Here is a 17,963-nt window from a genome sequence, read left to right on the forward strand (position 1 = left end):
TCGCTTCCTCACCTGCACTGCGCAGTAATTCTACAGGTATTCCGTCATTCCGTCTATTCCAGGAGCCTTTCTGCCATTTAAATCTTTTAATGCTCTTTTAAATTCAGATCTCAGTATTGTTTCTCCCATTTCATCCTTCCTCTATAAAACCATTTTCTATGTATAACTCTTCAATATATTCCACCCATCTATCGACTTTACCTTTTGTATTATATATTGGTGTACCATCTTTGTTTAACACATTGTTAGATTTTAATTTATGTACCCCAAAATTTTCCTTAACTTTCCTGTATGCTACGTCTATTTTACCAATGTTCATTTCTCTTTCCAGAAAACACTTTTCTTTAATCCACTCTTCTTTCACCAGTTTGCACTTCCTGTTTATAGCATTTCTTAATTGCCGATAGTTCCTTTTACTTTCTTCATCACTAGCATTCTTATATTTTCTATGTTCAACCATCAGCTGCAATATATCGTCTGAAACCCAAGGTTTTCTACCAGTTCTCTTTATTCCGCCTACGTTTGCTTCTGCTGATTTAAGAATTTCCTTTTTAACATTCCCCCATTCTTCTTCTACATTTTCTACCTTATCTTTTTTACTCAGACCTCTTGTGATGTCCTCCTCAAAAATCTTCTTTACCTCCTCTTCCTCTAAATTTACCTCTTCCTTTACCTCCTCAACTAAATTCCACCGATTCATCTGACACCTTTTCTTCAGGTTGCTATCAATGTCTGCTCCAGGGTAGGTTTTGCAGTCAACGAGTTGATTTCTAAATCTTTGCTTAACCATGATATAATCTATCTGATACCTTGCAGTATCGCCTGGCTTTTTCCAAGTGTATGTTAGTAATATGTAGTCACAGATTTGTGTAATTTGATTTATTTAATTATAGAATGTGCAAAATTTGTTTATTCCGTGGTAAGACAATAACTTTATCATTGCATTTTTTTTTAGTCTTGTGGCTATTAATTTTTTATTTGTGTGGTGTTTGTGTATATTCTATATAAAATGGAATGTCTACTTAGAATATTAACATTAATTGTTCATTATTTACTAGTTTTGTGTGCTTTTTATTTCATTACCTTGATGTAAGCACTTCCTTGTGAAATTACTTTCTGCTTTTATACCGTAATGCCAATGCAGTAAAACATTAAACATTAAAATCACCTCAGATGCAGACATTAAAATTAAAAAAAAACAGTTATATAGAGAACAAAAAGGGCTAACTGTAATTTATTTGCGTGCTCGGAAGGTTTTTAGTTTTAAGATTTTTGATGTGTTTGTAGTTAACTTAATTGTTTTGTATTCTTCATATTTATCTGCTCCTGCTTTCTTTCATAAATAACACTCTGATGGAACTTTCCCTTCTTCATAAATATTACACAAGAGTTTGTATAATCTATCTATCGCTTCCTTACCTGTACTGCGCAATAATTCTTCAGGTGGTCCTGTCTATCCCAGGAGCCTTTCTGTCATTCAAATCTTTTATGACCTATTAAATCTCAATATTGTATCTACCTTTTCATCCTCTTCGACTTCTTGCTCTACAACATCAGTTTCTAATTCATTTCCTCCATAAAACTCAATTTATTACACCTACCTTATCAACCTTTTCTTTCATATTATAAATCATTTACTATCTTTTATTATGTCATTTCCTGTATGGTCTGTCTATTTTACCAATTATCATTTCTCTTTCCACTTCTGAACACTTTTCTTTAATCCACTCTTCTTTCGCTATTGCACTTCCCGTTAATAGTATTTCAGTATTTCTTAATTGTTGATAGTTCCTTTTACCTTCTTCATCACTAGCATTCTTTTCATACTTATACTTTTTCCATGTTCATCCATCAGCTGCAACGTATCCTTCGATATCCAAGGTTTCCTACCAATTCTCTTTGTTCACTTCTGCTGATTTAAGAATTTCCTTCTCAACATTTTCCTTTTCTTCTAAATATAATATTATTATTATTAGTTTTGTTTTTTAAATATTTTATTATGTAGTTATTAGGTTTTTTATGTTGGTTTAAATATATTTTTATTGTAAGTTTCATTAATATTTTCATCAAATTAGTGTATAAATACTTTCTGTATATTTTTTCACTCTTTTGTGTCTTGCTTTGTATTGGTTGTAATGCAGTTATTTTTTTATTGTGTTCTGATAGTTGTTATTTATAAATATTATTAATTAAAGTAGTATCATATTTATTTTCAACCGCTATGTTTTATGATGTTTATTTCATTATTTAACTTTTGTTATTATGTTTTTATTTGATTGCTCTATTAATCATATTTGTTTCTGTGTTAATTTTATGAGACCAAGGGTGATCTGAATTGTTATATTATTAGATGTAGGTTTTCTATATACTGGTTGTCCTTGTTTATTTTAATATTGACTACTGAATAATTTAACATTCTACAGAGTGATTCAAAGACACAGGAAATTTTGAAAGTTGTGTTGTAGCTGTGGGCTACCAATAATAAGTGGCGCCAGCCTCTCTAACCTAACCTGCCATTTAGTTGTCATGGATCCTTGGAGTGGAGCGCAACGTGCATTTGCTATCAAAGTGTTTTACAAAAACATAATCTGGGACGGCCCGACCGTGTTCCATCAGCACATGCAATTAAAACATCTAATTTTGAGGAAACTGGTTCGGCAATGAAAAGAAACCTCCAGGCCGTGAGCGAACCGTCCGTACACCAAAGAATGTTCAAGCTTTACAAGATTCTGTCACATGAAGTCCACATCGGTCAATCACATCCGTCGTCTCTCAGAAGAATGTTAGTGAAGGACTTGCAATACCATCCATACAAGTTGCAGATCGTCCAGTAACTGAAACCGAACGATGCAGTTGTACGAGCAATATTCTGTAATGCAATGCTTCATAAGATAAATGATAACAAAGAGTTTGTTCATGAATTGTGGATGTCAGACGAAGCACATTTCCACCTCAGAAGATTTGTTAACAAGCAAAATTTCAGATACTGGGCACAAGAAAATCCTACGCAGCTACACCAGCGTCCGTTGCACAGCCAGAAAGTGACCGTGTGGTGTGCTTCATCATCTTACGGTGTTATAGGCCCTTATTTTTTTGAGGATGACAACGGTTTATTTATTTATTTTGCTATTACAGTGACGTCGGCTCGTTACATAGCCATGCTTGAAACCTTTGTGGTGGAACAACAAAAGAGATTCCACCGATTCTTAACACAGCCTGGTTTCAACAAGACGGAGGAGCAACGTCACATACTGCACGAATATCGATGGCAGCTGTACGCCGATTGTTTGGACAATGTATCATTTCACAAAATGGTGACATTAGATGGCCTCCCAGATCGCCTGATCTCTCAGCTTGTGATTACTTTTTGTGGGGTCACCTTAAAAGCAAAGTGTTCCACAGTAAACCTGCTACAACGGAAGAACTGAAGGCAAAGATCCGAGAAGCAATTGCTGTTATGTATGATGGCATGTTTACTACTGTTTAAAATGACAAAAAAGAAAATCACTGGGAACTACGTCAGGGCTATAAGATGGATGACCACCCTATTCCAATAGCCTCACTGATTGATATTCAACTTTTGGCTGGGCATTGTCATGCAAAAACAAAATCCTGCGGGATAGCATCCCATGTCACTTCTTTTTTATTACTCTTCTAAGATTTTTTAAAGACACTGTTTTTGTCCTAAAATGGTAGCAATAAGCTTCTTTTCTGAAGATTCTTATTTGAACTGCTTTGGACTAGTAGATGAATTCCACCACTGCATTGATTTCTCAAATTTTTTCAATCAAATTATCTGTTACCACTGATGGCCAACGATCATCAAAAATTGGATTACTCCTAGAACTTCAACATCTGACAGTTACTAACACCAACCTCTTCTTTTATCTATTCCTACAAACCTTATAAAATGAATAATAAAAATAAGCGATTTAAAATTTAAAAAAAAAAAATATTTGTAAGATTTTATACGACTTAATATTCTTTTAAGCTTCTTAACTATACTGTAACTTTCTTATTTTAATAAGTTATAAAAATTAATTTTTTATAATTCTTCAGTGTAGAAGTAGTTCAAGAACTTCAACATTTTCTTTTTCACTTTACTGACAACAGTGAAATGTTTTCACTTACATTTGGCATTTTATGAGGTAGTAATAAATCATGGCATGAGGTTGGGCAAACAAGGATGAAGGATTGTTTTTTAACAGAAAAAACTGCAACAAACTCAAGTTCATGCAAGGAGAGGGTGTTGTGGTTAATAATCTAATCACTGCTACCTAATCTTTGATAATATCCTTAACACACACACTATGATGCAATCGTTTCAACTCTTAACAAAATTATCTGTTCACAGTTTGACAGATTTTTTAGAAGATGCTGTTTTTGTCCTAAAATAGAAGCAATAAGGTTCTTTTCCGAAGATTCTTATTTGAACTTCTTTGGACTAGTAGGAGATGAATTCCACCATTGCATTGGGATCTCAAATTTTTCAATCAAATTATCTGTTATCACTGACGGTCAATGATTGATTATGTTTATCATTAATGTATGTTTGCCATTCTCCAAATTACAGTAACACTGTCTTACTTTAGCATCACTTATAATATTCAGCCCCTAAACTTTATAAATGTGGATTTGAATTTCAATTGCAAAACTGTTTTTTCCAATCAAAAATTGGATTACTATTAGTACTTCACCCTTGGGGGATCACAAATTGTAGCACTCATTATAAATGGATGAATATAAACAACAAAATAACTAAACTATTGTTACTAACATCTGACAATTACTTGAAGTAATTGACCTCTGAAAGCGCCATCTGGTTACACTGCATATATTTATAGTTTTTGAAAATTTAAAACTGACCACTCTAATTAAGAATATACCTCCTCGTATCTATCTAATCAAAACTGGAATTACCTTTTTTCATTACATCTTACATTAGTAAATTTACTTAGGGTTAAATTACAGCACTGAAGATTGTAGAACACCAACCTCTTCTTTTATCTATTACTACAAACCTTATAAAATGAATAATAAAAATAAAGCGATTTAAAATTAAAAAAAAATATTTGTAAGATTTTATACGACTTAAATTAAAGCTTCTTAACTATACTGTCCTCTTATTTTAACTTTCAACGGAAGATGTTTTCCCCCCATGATAGAACTTTTTATAATTCTTCAGTGTAGGAGTAGTTCAAGAACTTCAACATTTTCTTTTTCACTTTACTGACAACAGAGAAATGTTTTCACTTATATTTTATGAGGTAGTAATAAAGACAAATCATGGCATGAGGTTAGGTAAACAAGGATGAGGGATTGTTTTTTAACAGAAAAAAACTGCAACAAACTCAAGTTCATATAAGCAGAGGGTGTTGTGGTTAATAATCTAATCACTGCTACCAAATTTTTGATAATTTTCTTCATACACACACTATCATGTAATCGTTTCAACTCTTTCAAAATTATCTGTTCACAGTTTGACTAGAAGCAAACATTTTTAACGCGTGATTCCTTTAACATAAACAAATCAACACTGGTTTCATTATTTGATCAAATCTGCCATTTATTTGTTTGCAGGACAAACTCATATCTCTGTTACTTTAGAAAGAGTCTGAAATTTTGAAATTCTTCTCTCAAACTTAGGCTAACAATCAAATAGCGTGAATGTTTTACTTCGTACAATAAATTTTATAGAAATATCTTGTTTTCAATTTTTCATTAAAAATTGCCGACATATATTTAGCGACACTATGCAGGTAAATGCTTAGGAATAATTATGGTGACATCTACAAGTATATCACATACTTATTCTAGTTTGTATACCACAACCAGACTTACTTCCAGTTATTTTTTGGCCCCTTAAAATAAGAAATTGAATGAATGTTATCTGCTACTCTAAATTTTACTAAATTTATGGAAATTTAAATTAAATTTAATTTAAAAAATTGCATTAAACCTGTTGTGTTACACACACGTGAAACTTGTATTTTTACTTCAGTAATTTTTTTTTAGTGCCTACGAGCTGAAATTTTCAGCTCATTCAGTGGTAATTATAAATTTGAAGGTTATATAATTATATATTATTAAACAATAAATGGAAGTATTTGTTACACTTACTATGCTGATATGCATCTCTAGGGCCCGCTTTACAAAAAACTATTGAAATAGTTTCTTTAATTATTAGTATAGTGAACATTAAGACTATCATACACGTAGTTTAGAGTTATAATATTTTATATAAAAACTGATTTGAATTTGATATTTCTAAAATGGTTTACATGACTTATAGGTCAAGTTATAGGTCAAGGAACAACATTTATACTTACTCTGTTTTCTTTGGTATTTGAATCATTAAACACAGTTGAGTTTAACTGCATCACACTAGATTCTTCTTCATCATTATTTGTAGCATTTGTTAATCGTCTAATACTGCCAATATTTCCAGTGGATGGTTTTGGTTTAAGAACTAAATGCTTTGGACTTGCTTTTGTTTGCCAGTTACTACCATTATTTTCTTCTTCCAAACCATCAAACAATGATTTCTACAAAATATAAAGAAATTATTTCAAATATCACAAATAAAAGAAAATCTTAAATAACTGTTGTTTCATCATTTAAAATAAACAGTGACACCTTAGTTCAAATGCTTTTAATAGATATATCTTCAACACGGTTGATAGAAATAAAGGTTTATTCAGCCCACAGAGAAGATTTAATTGTAGAACATCAAAGTATTTTTTAGCTTTATTTTTTCAAAGTATGAGATAGGAGTTGGTGAGGATGTTAGAAGTTGTCATATACAAGCATAGATTAGTAAAAAAAAAATGAATATTTATTTCTTGAACCACTTATTAAATAAAAAAGCTTAAAAATATGAGCATATGTAAAATATGAGCATAGGTTTTTTCTGAATGAAAAAACTATCTTTTCTTTTCTGCAAATTGAGGTTATCTCTAATGGTAAAGATCATTTCATGGTAAAAAAGTTTACACTTTATTAATCCATTGATTAACAGCATTTATAAGTTCAGAAGGAGTGAAGTCCAGACTATATGGTGTGTGATCGTAATTTCCCATCGAAATTTCTCAGTAAATCACGTGTCAAACCTGCAACATGTGGACGTGCATTATCGTGCAGAGGACAATGCCGTCAATCAGCCACCCATGACGTCGATTTTGAATGGTGTGCTGTATCTTCGCAGTAGGTTTCTGCATGAAATCAATCAGCAGTATGCCAAACCAATCCCAAAAGAGTGTGTCCATCAGTTGTGGCTGAAGGATTGACTGCATCCAAATGGTTGTGGCCTTTGTTGTTCTGGTTGGTGATTAAAGGATGACGCCATTCACTTGACTGCCGTTTTACTTCTGGCATGTAACATGAAATCCATGTTTTATCACTGGTAACAATTGAATTAAGGAACTCATTACCTTTTTCTGCTAGCACATTAAAAAATTCCAAGGCAGATCCCATTTGGATTTTTTATGATGTTCTGTTAAGATGTGTGGTACCCAACGTACAGAAACCTTTCTGAACCCTAAATGGTCATGAACAATCAACCAATAACAGCTCTCAAGAAGGGCCAGGTTGGAAATCTTTGAACAGATGATCTTTTCTGATTAAGTTCTCGGTGGTTATCAAGGACTGGTAGGCTTCAGTAACTCATCTGTTTTCCCAGTAACCTTAAATATATAAAGAAATAATTAAGCTATTAGATGTCTTAAAATCTTATAATTCAATCAAAACAATCACACATACACAAATACTCATTTCTTAAGAATAAGAAAACATAAAACAGTTATTCACAGCCAAGCAGTATATTCAATGAACCTTTACAATATTATTTACAGTACTAATCAAAATATTAGTTGAAAAAAAATAAGATCACATTACAGCATGCAATGTAGACCCTAAAATGCTTCTAAGATGTAATAGAAAAAAACAAGGGCACAGAGTTTTTCCTAAAAGGAAGCATAATTAAAAGTTTAATTATTAAATAAAATAAAAGAAATGAATTACATTTATCCATATTATTACACCTCCTAATATCCTTTGTTGAACCGATGATAAAATATGTATTAAAATTCATGGTTGAAGATGATTAAGAATCAAATATATTCCTTGTTTCGTGATTGTGATTATTTTAATTCATAATTCTATTTGGTGGTTGATTAATGAATATTTACTTATGCAATGATGAGTGTCATGAATCATGGAATTATGAACATAATACACTCAAAATCTGTGTTAAATAAATCTTTATGACCACTTGTGAAATCCACATCAAAGTTCTCTGCCTTGACTTATGAAGCAATGAGCCACGCCGTATTTGAATCTCTCAAAAACAAACTACAAGGCAGGTTAGGAGTAAGCCTGAGAACAAGTTCTTTGTTTCCTTTTTGTTGGTTTCAGCATAGCGTTGTGGTCCATGATTTTGTCTCTGAAAGGCTCAATTAATTTCAATTGTAACACTCTGAGACATCAGAATATTGATGACAAGGAAACAAAACTTGTTTTCATCTCTAACAGCATAATAATTGTAGTGTACTCTTGTGTTTACAAAGTTTGACTCAGAGATGATTTTCTTACTCATGATTAATTTCAAGCTGATGGGTCATTAATCAAAAAACAATTAAGTGGGCGTTGCAGAAGGTAATTGATATACTGAGTGCTCTACTTAAAGAGGCCCCCATCACCAAGTAGTTTAAACTAAATGCATACTTTTTTGTTAAAATGCATATACTGCTGCGAGATAATTAAAGTAATGTGGACATGTTGGTATGACTGGAACTAGAGTGGGGAGGTTGCCTGCATATTTTGGTATTGCCAGTCTGTTGAGCATTGGGTTTTGAACAAGGTTGTTCAAAATCTTCAAAAAAAGGTTGTTGTTCATAACTGTTACCCATTTTAGATGTATGTGTCAGTGAGAGTTTGGGAAAAAACACCTGTTTAGGAAAAATCTGGAAAGAAAACACCAATGAAAAGTATTATTCCGAAGTTATTTAAAAAATGTGAAATAGATTCGATGTAGACCAGACACAGATCAATTCAACTACACATGTTGTACAGGACATTAAAACAGCAGTTACAAGATCCCCTCATACATCTTTGAAGAGACTAAGTCAACATTTCACTAGGTTCAGCCTACAATGCAGTGAGGAGAATGCTAAAATGTTATCTGTGCTAAATGCAGGTTTTCTATGAGCTAACTAATGCTGATTATGCTAAAAGGTTTCACTATGTCAATGGTTCAACAACTTAATTAGAGGCAACATTGGCATTTTAGAACAAGTGTTTTCACAGATGAAGCAAGGTTTCACCATGGTGGGGTATGTTGGTTGTCAGGGACTGGAGAGTAAGAGTGTAACTGCTGGTTGTAACAAGCAGCGCCACTCAACTATGGAGATGCTATATGGCATCTCCATAGTGGCCACTAAGCTCTCCTGATTTGACTAGTCAGAAAGTAACCCACTATCTGTGGAGTTACTTAAAATCAATTGTTTATAGAGGAATCCATACACCCTGCAAGAATTGAAGACAAACATTAACATTACCAATGCCATCCAGGAAAACAGACAGGCTGCCAGTAAAACAGACAGTAGCCAGGAACATGTTCTGACAAGTTATTTTATTATTTTCAACACCTTTTGTAAATTATTATTATATGACAAACTATTATTTATAGACTAAGTGATGTGGCTTCTAAGTTGAACGCCCCGTAGCTAAAGAACAGGTGCTTTCAAGAACTAGTCCTTGAAACTCTCATAAGTCAATCTACTAGTTTCAGGTTTTTTTGATTACATCTCATAAAATGTCAATTACATTATAAATGTTAATTACATCATTATATTATGACATGAGAAAATATCATTACATCATACATGTCAATTGGAAAAATAACAAAGAATTTAATGAAAGCTTTTTATATAAAGAGTAACTGTTCTATTTTGTGCTAACATGACTGGACTGAGACTGAGAAACACCAATTATTAGCGATAAGATACATAAAAAGGCTAAATATTTTTAAATTCGTAAGTTATTACCTGAGAGGTACTTAATTTAATAATTAATATTTACTCAGTTCGGTTCGTTAGTGAAGTCCGCTTGCAAATCTTTTAGCTCTGTTTTTTTTACTCTTCTGTGAAATTATTATAAACCATACTGTGAAATTATTATAAACCATACTGTGAAATTATTATAAACCATACTAAAATTCTTAGGGGAAAAATCAAGGGATAAATTTGGTGTTTATGGTTTTTAATGTAAAAATTGAATAAAAGTGGTCTCAGATCTCTATCTCACTTAGGTTTTATGAAAAATGGGGTAATTAAAGTGTTTTGCTGGAAAATACACTTTTTAGGTTTGGAATAAAATAATTATAGAATCATCTTCTTACACACTGTAGTGTAATTTGGAATCACTTGTGTATAGAATGCACCTTCAGTTTCAAATAGATGTTTTAAAAAACATTATAGAAATTACAAAAATAGTAAATTAGGTTCATCTAATATGGTAAAATGAGAGAACATTCAGAAATTTAAAAATATGTGAAATTAATAAAGATGACAAAATTAAATATATTAGAAAAATATTGCATATATACACTCAAAATTTCAATTTAATAAGATGGTCTTATAAAATCTGCATCAGATAGCAGCACTTGACTCGAGGTTTAAGGTTAGGTTTAACATTTTAAAGATTTTTTGTCTTATCACAAAATTCTGTACTAGGTGGTACAGGGTCATTCATGGGAACCGGATGTTTTTAAAATAATCATAATAAATTGAATATTTACTTTAAAAAGTTTTATTGGTACTGAAACACTTGTTAAATCAAAGCATTTGTTACTCATGAACGAAAAATTATGTCCGGCAAGTGTTGTCCATTTTGGGCGATACATTGTTGTAGCCTTTCACAGTAACAGGGCTCAATTCTATGCAGCATGTCTACATCAATCTGGGTGACGTGATGACGAATTGCGATCTTTAGGTCCTCCAATCTACGCGGTTTATTGCCGTACACATGCGATTTCATAAACCCCCACAGAAAAAAATCTACTCAAGTGGGGGGACCGTGGGGGCTCGCCGAATCTGGAAACGATCCGTCCCGCAAACAAGTTACGGAGAACAGCCATCGTTGCCCTCGCTGTAGCTCCATCCTGCTGGAAATCAACACATTTTGAAAATTGATTCCCCGGATTCGTAACTCACGGATGAAAATCGCAATGTAACGATCATATTTTTTTCTTCAAAAAAATATGGTCCAATAACACCGACCTTTCCTATTGCACACCAGAGAGTCACCTTTGGGCTATGAAGTGGTCTCTCGTGAAGCCGATGTGGGTTTCTTTCTGCCCAATACCGGCAATTCTGTTTGTTGACGAAGCCATTCAGATGAAAATGGGCTTCGTCACTCATTAACAATAACATATTTTCATTTTCTTCAAAAGCATTTGTCTACAAAATTGTAATCGCTGCGTGAAATCTTACTCGTTTAACTGCTGCATGACGGCTATCTTGTAAGGATGAAAATGCAGGTCTGTATGCAGAATTCGTCTTAACGTACTTGTGATCATTTGAAGCGCTGCTGAATGCCTCTGATTAGAGCGGCGTGGGCTTCTGACAATGGCTTCCCTTACTCGTTCGATGTTCTCCGGAGTGCTAGCAGTTCGTCGGGGACCCGGTGGTTTTTTCTTCAATATTGAACCACTTGTTCGAAGGTTGTTTACCCATCGCAATATTGTGTTACGAGAAGGGACACTTAGATTATGATGGATATTAAACTGACGGTGGAAATCTCGCTGAACAGCAGTTACGGATTAATCATTTCGCACAAAACGTGAGATACGCGTACAGGCGTTGGTCTAGCGTCCACGGCTCCATCTCAACGACTAAAATGTAAATGCTATGAACAAAGGAAACGTCAGACACCAGCCACGTGCCCCTCCCACCGCGAACGCCCAAGTACAACCCACTTCAAAAACATCCGGTTCCTGTGAATGACCCTGTATATTTAATACACACATATCTATTTTTAAATTCAAATAATTCATTAACAAATTGACCACTCTGCTAATAAAATTTAATATTAAATGAAGTATAAACAACTAAAACACAGTAAACAGATAAGTTAAATTTACTGTATTAATTTCAAAAATCAATATTCCCACGATCCTGCATCTTCAGTTATTAAATTCATACTTACACTAACCCTTTCAGTACTAATGTCTGGTTTTTGGAACCTGTCTCTATGCACAAAGTACTAACATCCCGTTTTCAGGACGTTGAGTATATCGATACTTATGAAACATACAGGTCCATTCAGAAAATAACCAAACATTTTTAATTACATGCCAACGGAGATAATTAGTGATGTGTGGTTAGCAGCAATATGTTCCGCATAACCTCCTCTGTAATTACATGTTCTTGGATTGTTGATATGTTGTTTTGGTTTTCATGTTATTGTTATTTGGGTGCAATGTGTTTAAATGATTTTTGTAATGTGTGATTTTCAGGAGCAACGATAAAAGATAAAATTTTGTGTGAAACTGGGGAAAACTTTCACAGAAACATTTCAATTTTTGAAACAAGCTTATAGAGATGATGCTCTGGGTCGTGTGCAATGTTACCGGTGGTTTCCTCAATTTAAAACTGGAAGTCAGTCAATTGAAGATGACCCTTGACTTCAACTGATGATACCCACGTTCAGAAAATCAATGATCTGGTGCACGCAAATCACCGATTGACTGTCAGAGAACTTGCACAAGAGGTTAGCATCTCAATTTGATTATGCCATGACATTTCGACTGGAAATATTGAACATACATAGAGTTGCAGCAAAGTTTGTTCCTTGTTTGACGATCGAACAGCAGAAAGAACATAAGAGTGGATGTTTGTTGGCAACTTCTTGAACAAGCCAATGACAATGAAACATTCATGCTAAGGATCATAATGGGAGATGAAAGCTAGGTTTATGGCTACAACCTTGAGACAAAAGTTCAATCATTACAATGGAATGGCAAAGGATCTCCACGCCCCAAGAAAGCATGTCAGTCTCGAGCCAAGAAAGCATGTCAAAGTGATGCTCTCACTTTGACAATTGAAAAAAATTGAACATTTTTTTCAATTTTATGGAATTAGGCATTTTCAATTTTTGTCTAAGGTGAAACAATGAACCGTGCGTTATACAATGGTTACGTGAAAAATTCAGCAAAATGTGACCAGAGTTGTGGCGAGACAACTCCTAGTTCCTTACAATAACAATGCACCTGCACTCAGCTTTGTCAGTTCATTTTCTAAGAATGCAGTTTTGAAACTATTATTAACATTGAAACAAATTTCATCATGGACCTTAAAGGCCATTTGAAATGAATCTATCCAGGGCCGCTTCGTGAAGTGAAAACACTGCTGGGAAAAATGTATGAATGAGGGAAGGAAAGTAATTTGAGGGGGACGAGGACAAATAATCTGTAAAATTAATAATGAAGGTTAAAAAAATAAAATTTGGTTATTTTCTGAACAGACCTTGAACAATGCATTTTCCATAGATTTATCATATGAACTAAAATATACTTGTTTATTGATCTTCTACAATTCTGATGCAGACATCAATCAACTATCAGCATCAGATAATTTCAATCAAAGAAGACATAAGAATTATGATTCTGAATATGAAAATATTTCATTAACCGCTTCAGTACCTCCTAGACCCAAGAGTCAACCATATACACGGCAGCGATTCATCCAGTGAATCAGATGAAACTGCATGGACAGAAGTAAACTAGGGTGATGATATAGGATAAAATATAATTTTCAGTTTAAGATGTTCGGTGCCATTGATACTTAAGTGGTGGCTTCTTACTGTTCATTCCCCAGCCTGCGGGAGTGCAGTCATTACGTTCTAAGTTGTTGTAGCAGTTGTCTTCATTCACATTCTTTATATTCTAGTGGTGTGTCTGACAGAAATGTAAATTCGTGCTTGGTCTCTGTTTTTCCTTTTTTTAATTACTTGTGGCAGATGATGAAAAACCAGGACCTTCATAATCAAAGAGGCAAGGACGGACTAAATGTTAAAAAAGTAATGTCCGACTTTGAATTTAAAAAGTTTTTTTTGTATAAAATAGTAGTGATGAAGATTTTTGATGGTAATAGTGACTAATACTATAGTATGAGTCACATACTATAGGTGGGAAAATGACAGTGACTATGATTATGAAACTGGAAAAATGAAGAAAACATGACACTTATACAGAACAAAATTCTGACGATTGATTTTAGACACATAGTTGAAGAGGAAAACTATGATGAACAGACTCCTGTTGCTAATAAAAATAAGTCTACAGATTTACCGTCTAATATTTTGTGGGCATCAGTACCGCCAAATCTGAAATATATCACATTTACTTTCATTAGAATGGTTCAATTTATTTTATTTTTCTACGTAATCTGTTTGTAATTAGGATTTTCATAAATTTGTAGAATCTTGAACAGAATGAATAAATAATAAATTTGAATAAATAATAAATAAATTTGTAGAATCTTAAACAGAAATGACTGATGTCACATGTTCAACCACTGGGCGCTGTACATACACTTCTCAAATTGCCAGCCCACAGACTCATGATTTTGTTTTAAACCAGGTGAATTTTTTAAAAATATACTTACTACACATAAATAAATTAAATTGTATAAAAAATCAGTTTGGAGTTTTTAAAGATTTGAAAATATTCAAACCCACGAGTTGCATTGCCCTCCCCTCAACAAAACCTGTTGAATATATTCGATTATTTTTTACTACTGCCCTATTGAAAACCTATGTCAAATTTACATGTTGAAAACTTTATTAATGAAAATGTGGATCTTTTAAAAGAAAGTAGTAGGTCCAAAAGGTGGATACCAGTTACCCTGTTTGAAATTAAAGCATTTATATCAGTTTTGATAAATATGGGATCAACAGAAAGCCTGCAATAAATGTTATTGGTGGAAATATGACAGCCAGTATATACCTTTGGATGGATGGATGTTTAGTCATGACAGATTTACAGCTTTTACCATTTTCATACGGTACATACAAAAAAACATCAAATAAACTACAAGAAATCAATTGTGCACAGTTTCAACCATAGGTTGAGCATATGAATCAAATGGCTAAATTTCCTTATATACCAAAGAGTAATCTGTATGTTGATGAGGCACTCAGTTGGAAAAAAAAAGCATCACAGATGGGGCATAAAACTGTGGATGTTCTGTGAAGCTGTCACACATTATTATTTGAATTTTTTGTATATAGAGGTGCTAAAGAAGGAGAAAAGAAGTGAAAGAAAACGGTTTACGTTTTACTGTTGTAAATAAATTATTACAAATGGAGATAATTTAATAGGGTATCATATACTCATTGATAATTTGTTTAGGTAATTATTTAGTTGAGGTGCCTCACCCTGAAATCACAAAAAACATATCAAATTCATTCAAATTAATATTTATTCATTTAATAAATGTATTCTGGGTGTCGGAAAATAGAAAATTAGTTAAAATTTACAGTGATACGGAAATACACAAATACAAATTACAAAATGATACAAAAAACATACTTATATCATAGTGAAACATTATATTTAAACATATAAACAATCTGAATCAGATTGCAATGAAACTTCTGCAGAATCATCACACACATGATTTGCCGAATCAATGTGTATCTCACTTATAATTTGCCATAAATGGTGAAATCGTGTTTTGTAATCACAATACTTCTTTTTAAATAAAAATTTGACTATATGTCCATGGAAATGGTGTTTGGAATTTCCATAACGTGGCACATTGCTTCTTATTTCCTTCCATTGACGTTCAATTGTCTGCATATGTGTCCCAGTGTCTGGATGTATAAAATTGTATGTATGATTCACCAGTTAAGTGTTGGAAGCCTCCTGTTTGTAAACAATCATAAGATTTCTAGCAGTCACTAATAACTGTAGTACCTAGGTGCGCATAGTCCTTTATAATGCAGAGCAAAGTTTCTTTATCACGTGTTGGTGCTGGAACCACGAAAACTTTGTGTCTCATTGCATTCCACCAAATATCCAATTTCCACTTATAATTCTGCCGTGATTATATTTTCGTTTACTGATTTTGGCTTCATCGATTTCTACAACTTTGCCTACTCCTCCAACCTTTTTGAATTAGTACTCAAATATTCAAAACAAATTTCCCAAAAATAATTACTCCAATTTACTACAGTACTAGACGATAAATTTAGCTCACTACACAACATATCTTGCCAAGGTGACTTTATTACACACCATATTATGAAGAAATGTAAAATAACAGGTAATTCTAATCTAGCGGTGGCTAACCATGTATTGGCATATTGCGAAATGGCTACTTTACACTGTTTACTTTCATATTTCTTATGTTTGTTAAGTATACAAAGGCATTTTCTACAATGGAATATGTGTCGATCTTCATTCAGCTTCATTTTGTTATTACACAATGGACATTGTCTGCGAAGCAAAATGCCTGCCATGATTGTAAAAAAATTGTCTCGTATTATCAACCGACAGAGGAATTCAAGTGTCATAAATGTAAATCACAATTTTTAAATATACATTTCAGGTCCACCAGATATTTTTTCATCCATTTTAGTTCATTCTTATTTCATATTTACTTACTGAACACTGTAAATTCTATAAAGAAAACTTAGTGAAAGTAGTGTAGTGAATAAGAAAGAATTCTACATTATCCGGAGGTGAGAATCTGCATTATCGAGTGTATCAATATTCAAATATCTACTTTTCCAACACTTCAAAGGATTTTACAATGATTTGATAAGTTTTTTGTGATTTCAGGGTAAGGCACCTCAACTAAATAATTACCTTTTTTTACTTCAAGTAATTAATATTCGAAATGCACATTTATTACTGGGACTTTACACATGCAACAAAAAAGGTATTTCACAAGACATGAAGTCAAGATTTCATGTAAGTAAACCTACATGAAATTGACTATACCTTGTCCGTGATCATTGTTTGGGTACATTTCTGATCTACTAGTTTCTCCATATTGAGGGTGGCAGGACTTGAGTCAGTGAGTGCATCCTTGACATCTGATTGTGGACTGATTGGATTCAGTGTTTACTCCTGTTATAAAATGCAACAAATATTCTTATTTACTATTAAATTCCATTAAAAACTATTAAGTTACATGTATAAATTAACAAAAAGAATTCAAAAGGAATAGGATAATTTTAATGATACAGCACTCTTTTAGACATACCAAACAATTCCTAGTGTGCTAGAATAACTCTTTGATTATGTACTTGCTAATAGCATTTGTACTATATATTCAGCAAAATTACAAATTAACTATACATTTTATTACAGAATGACTATGTTACAGTTACAAATTGACTTTATAATTATTCATTCACCAAATCTGGAACTAAAATTCTGAACTACTTGAAAGAATTATTTTTACTACAATTAAAATGAAATGAAATACATCAGGTATGGAATGATATCAGTATGAAAACTTGAACATCAAGAAACGGAAACTTTTTTTATATTTACTTAGAGCAATTATCAACTTTACAATAATTAAAATAAAACTGCGAAAAAACAATGTTTAAAAATCAGTTTGGCCAAGATACAAATTTTGATTGTTAGACAATCACAATCAGAAGATACAGGTGTAATTAGCAGAAGTAAGTGATAAATTATTACTTGAATTTTGATTTCTGTTAATGTGTACTAACATTGTATTATATGCAATTATGAGAAGTGGCTGAAATGTAAAGCACACTGGAGAAAATTATGCTGTATAAGCGACAGAAGCTGTCATATCTTGTCTTTCATACCCCTAACTACTAACATTCCAAAACTCACTGACCCACATCCTCTCACATTTTCTGTCAAGTCACCATAGTTATGGGGGTCACACACAGCTGCTACATCAAGTCTTAAACAATGT

General features: G+C 32.8%; 1 protein-coding gene across 1 annotated transcript in view; it reads right to left on the reverse strand.

The window, feature by feature from the left end:
- Positions 1-17,963, reverse strand: part of LOC142320505 (uncharacterized) — a 75,453-nt gene that overhangs the window by 26,892 nt on the left and 30,598 nt on the right. The window contains exon 5 of the mRNA XM_075358368.1: positions 6,330-6,545. Within this exon, the coding sequence (XP_075214483.1) occupies positions 6,330-6,545 (216 nt within the window). The remainder of the gene's footprint in view (positions 1-6,329; positions 6,546-17,963) is intronic.

This window comes from Lycorma delicatula, chromosome 2, assembly GCF_047948215.1.
Source record: "Lycorma delicatula isolate Av1 chromosome 2, ASM4794821v1, whole genome shotgun sequence".
In the NCBI taxonomy this organism is placed as follows: domain Eukaryota; kingdom Metazoa; phylum Arthropoda; class Insecta; order Hemiptera; family Fulgoridae; genus Lycorma; species Lycorma delicatula.